Consider the following 6,207-nt stretch of genomic DNA (forward strand, 5'->3'; position numbering starts at 1 on the left):
AGTGCTCTACAGAATACCAAAATGTGATGCATACTTGGCCCCTCATTTGCTCTCTGTCCAAAGGATAAGATTTCTCACCCAGATGTGCAGCCCCCTCACTGTGTTCCGGGCAAAGCAGTTGCAGTGTTTTCATGGATAAGAACGAACCGCTGGCAGTTGCACAGGGGAAATGGTAAAGCTGTGGACATCCAGGAGAACGGCAAGGGATGGAGGCACCGAGCCTGGTGCAGTGGGAGCAACGCTGCCAGGAAGAACACAAATCCTCAGACCAACCAGTTTTCTATAGAGGAGCAGTTTTAAGTACTAACTCTGCCCCAGTATGTCTACCATCCTTCTCATTCTACCCTAACTCTCAGAATCCCACCAGCCATTCCAACTCTCTCCAAGCCCAGCCCTGTTTTCCCCTCTGCAATCCCCTAGCCTTAGCTCTACCTGTGAGATCCCTGAGAAGATGGCCTTGTCCACACCACATAGTTCTGGGCCCTCTTGCCCCCAAACGCCTGCTGACCATGCAGCACACCAATGGTGTGCCCAGAAGGACCCTTTACAGGTGGGAAGAGATAAACAAAAAGGAAAGAGTTAACAAGATGACTCCTGGCTCATGACTACCCACCCTTTACTTGGTTTTCTGCCCTTCTCTCCTTCACTTACCTCCAGGTTCTCCTAGGTGGGCAGGTGTAAGGCCCTCAGGGAAACCAATCTGTGATAGATCCTCACTGGGAAGCACTGCCTCACTGGGTCCTGGGTTCCCCCCAGGTAACACCACTGGAGACCGGGGCCAGTCAAATGGCAACTCAAAGCGTTGCAGTTCCCGCTGCCCATGAAGACTTGGCTCCCCGCAGTTACAGAGAGCACAGCGCCGCACTGGACCCCCACTGTGGAGACACAAGCATCAGCACCATGCTAGGCTCCTGGCACCCCATGAACCGGCATGCCCATGCATCCCAAATACTCATTTTTTTTTTTAATCTTCTTCCTTAAAGCCCCAAACTCTCAAATCAAACTCTTTTTTTTTTTTTTAAAGAAAGAGTGAGAGAGAGTGAGAAAGAGGGAGAGAGAGAGAGAATTTTAATATTTATTTCTTAGTATTTGGCGGACACAACATCTTCGTATGTGGTGCTGAGGATCGAACCGGGGCCGCACACATGCCAGGCGAGCCCGCTACCGCTTAAGCCACATCCCCAGCCCCATCAAATCAAATTCTTATGAGCCCTTACATCCTTGTTTCTCCCAAATGAGTTACCTGCAGCCCTGGGGTGGCTCCTGAAGTCTGGGACTCCCAGAACTGGGGACAGACACCTCCCCCACATGTGGGTTGGGAAGGTCTGGCTCAGCGGCACCTGGCTCCTCAGAGGCTGCAGGTCCATCAGCTGAATGAACAGAAAGAACAGCACGCATATTTAATACTAAGTCCATTCACCAGACCATGAGATTATCTAAAACCCACACTGGACCAGAGACATGGTATTTTGATTTTTGTCTCAAAGAACAAAGTCCTTCAATTAGCTATCTATTACTCAGATTTAATTCACGTCCTTGTGCCAGGGCCAGAAATACAAGGTTGCCACGAAGAGCTAAAAGCTTTCAGCAAACCCAAAACTTGCCCTACTCACCTGCCGGTTCTGAATCTTTATCCTCACCAGGCGACTTCTGGCTGTCCATCCCTCTCTCCGACGGGGCAGGGCCCTCTCGGGGAGACCTGTTAGTGTCAAGAGATATCTGTGTATCCAGTAAATCTCCCCTAAAGCCCTTGCCCAAAAATCCTAGGAGGAAGTCAGCTAATGGTATCCAGACCCTACAGATATCAGAACCAAGTCTTACCTACAAACTCCCAAATTAATGACAAGGAAAATCATTCTTCCTAACCTTATCCCAATTTCTCCCCAGATAAACACATACCCTCTTCTCCCACTCTGGACTCTCAGGGGATCTACTCCATTTTCCCATTTCTAGCCACCTCTATAACCCAGGGCAATAGTATTTAACTAGAAGCACATCCAATTTACATCTAGTACCACCCTTTGCCTCATCTGATTTCTTATGAGTCCTATCCCCTATCCTTTTTCCTCATGTCATCCACCATCCTAAGCCCTGTCAGTGCCAACTTAGGGGTAATTTTGACCCTGAAGTCTGAGTCCAGCCAAAATCCCTCTCCCAGAGCCAGAGTCCCAAGTTCTTGCAAGAAATAGGGCACACTACAAGAACTAAAGTCTAGCTGTGGATGGATCTCTCCCACTTCCACTAGTCTCAACCAGGACAACTCAATCCCAACAGAAGAAACCCCAATATCCACTCAAATGCTCTGCCCTTGCCCTAACTAAACCCTGGGTCTCACCCAACCTGAAGGCCTCAGGTCGTTGCCCTTAACAACGCCAACTGCCCTTCCTCCTGAGATGTTCCCAGTAGTTAACAGAAGTGGGCCTGAAGAGTTACTGAGCATGTGTAGGCAGGTCTGAGGCTAAGCATGCTGGGAGTTGTAGTCTCAGGAAGCACATTGCTACTTGGAGGAGTTCTAAATGGGGCAGGACATAGCAGAGCAGAACAGTTTCCTTCCTCTTCCGTCAAAGAGGGTTTCCACACAAACTGGGTGTGTGTATGTGTGTGTGTGTGTGTAAGTAACGGTCCCCAGTCCCCCTTCTAAGATATACCAGCCTGTACCAGAGTCATACAAAACACACTAAAGTTGTACCAAAAAAAAAAAAAGTTGAGACACACCTTTGAGCATATTTTCCTTTACCTTGGAGGGAACTAAGCATAGTACAAAAACAAACAGGAGTAAAGAATAAGAAGAATTACAAAGATGAGGAATAGGAAAGGGACCCTATAGAAGAAAGGAGAAAGGGACAGGTACCATAAGCTGTTAGTGAGAAGGGTAGACCGTTCTCTTAATTAGAGATTAAGAGATGGAGTATGAGAGTCCTAAAAAAAGAACTGCAAGTAATAAGAGTCTGAGAAATTCATCTCCCACCTTTTTCACTCCTCTTTTTTAACAACAGTGACTACATCAAACTTAATAAGAACAACCCTGTCCTCTCAAACTGTATGGCAAATCCCCCAGTCAACAATTTAGGATTCAATGACAGGGGAACTCTCAAAGGTGCTCAAGATTGGGAAATCAATTCCCTAATTACCAAGTTATCAGTCCCTCCTTTCCTAAGATCACACTTCCTTTTCCAGATGCTGGAAATGCTTCTCCTGAGCCATTTCCCCCATCACTCAGAATCTCTTAGGTAGGTAACATAAAGCATCACCTGATGCCTGTTATCTCCATTTTCAAACCATCTTTCTTTCACAAATCTGCTACACAACCACACCTGAAAAAAAAAGCAGGGTGGGTCATCTGGCTGTCTCACAGAAAAGTTGCTCAGGAACTTCAAGGGGCCATTAGAAACCACCTGTGGGAAGTGGGAGTTGGAGGTCAGGGTACCAGCCAGGTCCCTCTTCCTATTCAGTCATTCAAGGCCTAGACATCCCCAGAAGTCCAAGAAGGCCTCAAAATTTTCTATGCTTGCATCTTACTGTATCTTACCACTACATGCTCCAAAGATCCTCCCCAAAGATCCAGCTCTGCTCTCAAAATTGAAGTCAAAGGAGTCACACACAGGAAGAAATAAAAAACAACAGTGATAATACAGTGGGTAGGAGGAGAACCGCCTCACACAAGGCCACAGGGACAAATTCCTCTACCCTCCCCCGAGCACAGCCCTCTCAGGCTGGTACAGCTGGCAATGTTCAAGAAGGTACAGAAACCACCTTCGTCCAGTCTTGAGGAACAGAATACTAATGTCCTCCATAGTCAAGAGTCCCATTCATGGAGCTATGGAAGATGAGAGATTAAGAAGCAAGGAGCAGAGTGTTCTCTAAATTGTACCAAAAAGAATCTAAAGGTACCTCCAAGAAGACTAAGCTCTCAATCCCTACTTCCCCATCCCTGCCATCCAGCATCTACACACCAATGCTAAGTTCCACAACCTTCAAGCCTCTGAACACATCTAAAGAAATAAAGGCACAGGTTCCCACATCCCATCAATCACAGCCAGTAAACACAGACATACTAATACACTAAGGGGTTTTTCCTAAATCTAAGTGGAATAATGCCTAGCAGGCTTCCTCTGACCTACGAAGCAAAACTATGCTGATACCCCTTAATGCTATGCCTAAAAGGCCCAAAACAAACAGCAAGAAAAGCAGGGATTTATCTCAACCCACTATTCTCCTTGCATTCATCCCAGACTAACAGCTTTCACTCCATTTTCCCAGCCACAGGGGAAATAGAAGCTTGGAGAGGTGAAAGGCTGAAACAGGCCCTTGCGTGAACAACTCTTCAATAGGACTCAGGACTTCCTGGTTCCCAGCCTGAGAATCAAACCACACCTCTGTCCACCCCCATTTTGGGTCAGCCCTCCAGGAAAGACTCAAATGGCAATACTGGCCCTGAAGACCCTCCACACTGTCCCTGGGTCATCCTAGAATTTGCCACACCTAAGAGAAGCCACTGCTAACTTCCCATCTGAGGAAGCTGTTTGGGGACAGATGACAGGAGGAACCCTCCACAGAAAGCACTAGCAGAGACCACAGCTGACAGCTTACCTCACTTCACCAGCCCTGTGCCTCAGAAATTGTTCAAGGGCAAAACCCCTACTTTCTGCTTTCCAAGATCAAACTCAAAAGAGATCCAGTATATACATATGTATGTTGGAGGGGGTTGAGTGAAGGAGCAAAATGCACTAGCCAAATCCCTGCTGGGCAGCATGACAGGTGTGAGAGAGGCTGTCCTAGCTGGGGAGTTCAGAGTCAGAGGCGCAAGGCTCATGCTGCAACCTCCTGCACATGCATATACACCCCTTCTCCCAGCACCACTTGCTAGGGCTAGACACACTGACTTCCACCAGAAAAGTTCAAATCAAGTCATCCTATTCTGCAGGACTGGGATAGGATCAGAGGACCAGTTAGCATTCCTTAGTCAGAAAAGTGTTGGAGAAGTCTGGGAGGAGTCTGCAGGACTGGCTAGGGACTCATGGGCAGCCAGCTCTCCACACAAGGCCCAGAGAAAGCAGGAGACAAAAGCCATTTTTTTGCAGCCCACATTCGCAGGAAACAAATCTCCACAGCCTCCTCTATAATCCCCTGGAGATTATGTCCATCCCAGGAGTAGGGGAGGCAAAGCAGGCTAAGACAGCAGTAGGCCTAGCTAGGGTCACTTTGCCAGGCAGGGGTAGTTTAAAGTTGAACAGTAGGGCCAGAGCTACCCCCAGCCCCTCCTCCTCCTTCACCAGTCACCCCTTCATCACACTAGTCAGTATCCACACACCCTCCCCTTTACTCCAGGTAAAGAAGACCTGGTGAAGGACCTAGGGCTCCTTGAGTTTCTCAGAGACTGCACTGGTGCCTGGCTGAGTAGGAACAACCTTAAAGTCCAATCTGGCAGTAAGTCCGACCTGGCAGTGGCACCCTCCCCCCATCCCAAGTTGTTCTGTCCCAAGACCCACGGGAACCCTGCGGGGAGAAGCAGCAGGCTGGGATTGGTGCTGGCACCATGGCCTGGGTCTTAATTTGGTGGAACTCCCCCCAACACAAAAATAAACGGGCAGAGAGACTATCTGGACAGGTTCCCAAACTCCCTGTTTCCCTGAACCCCCAGTCTTTAAAGAGGCACACCCCAAGACACCAGGCCTCGATTCTGCCCTAACGACTGGCTCAGGTTCCCCTGACAGACCCTGCCAAAAGAACCCTCCCCAGCTCTGGCACCCCCTTCTCCAACCTAAGGCCAGCACAGGCCAAGATAGTCCATCTGGCTGTGCCCCCAGTCCAACCCTTTCTGGGCCCTGGCCGGGCGGACTTCACTCACCTCTTCACAGGGCGATCCAGAAATCCTCATCCGAGAACATGGCCAGAGCCCGGGCCGCTCCCCGACCTCCAACCGCCAGAGCGATCACAGTCGCCCCCCGCACGGGGGGGCTTAGGGGGGCCAAGAACGGTAAATCCAGGTCGGAGTGGCCACCCTCCCCACCCCCCCAAAAAAGCAAGAAGCCAAAGAGGGGTTCTCTGCCTCGGGTTCCAGCAGTTTAGGTTTCCATGGACAGCCCCAGGGCGGCGAATCCCGAGCGGACACAAAGAGAGCACCGGTGGCTTTGATCTTGGGCAAGAAGGCTCCGCATCCGCGTCGCCGGGCGGCCTCTCAGTCCTAGGGCCCGGCCAGCGCCCCGG

The 6,207-nt window shown here is 49.7% G+C and overlaps 1 protein-coding gene across 12 annotated transcripts in view; it reads right to left on the minus strand.

Moving 5' to 3' along the window:
- The window catches only part of Kmt2d (lysine methyltransferase 2D), a 39,319-nt gene extending 33,333 nt beyond the window's left edge, over window positions 1-5,986 (minus strand). For all 12 annotated transcript variants that reach the window (XM_048802639.1, XM_048802641.1, XM_048802644.1 and 9 more), the window contains exons 1-6: window positions 5,849-5,986; window positions 1,614-1,699; window positions 1,244-1,370; window positions 652-875; window positions 433-542; window positions 79-241 (exon numbers count right to left, since the gene is read on the minus strand). In XM_048802639.1, the coding sequence (XP_048658596.1) occupies window positions 79-241; window positions 433-542; window positions 652-875; window positions 1,244-1,370; window positions 1,614-1,662 (673 nt within the window). In that variant the 5' untranslated portion in view covers window positions 1,663-1,699; window positions 5,849-5,986. The remainder of the gene's footprint in view (window positions 1-78; window positions 242-432; window positions 543-651; window positions 876-1,243; window positions 1,371-1,613; window positions 1,700-5,848) is intronic.
- Between the last annotated feature and the right edge of the window lie 221 nt (window positions 5,987-6,207).

Source organism: Marmota marmota, unplaced genomic scaffold, assembly GCF_001458135.2.
Source record: "Marmota marmota marmota unplaced genomic scaffold, marMar, whole genome shotgun sequence".
Taxonomy (NCBI): domain Eukaryota; kingdom Metazoa; phylum Chordata; class Mammalia; order Rodentia; family Sciuridae; genus Marmota; species Marmota marmota.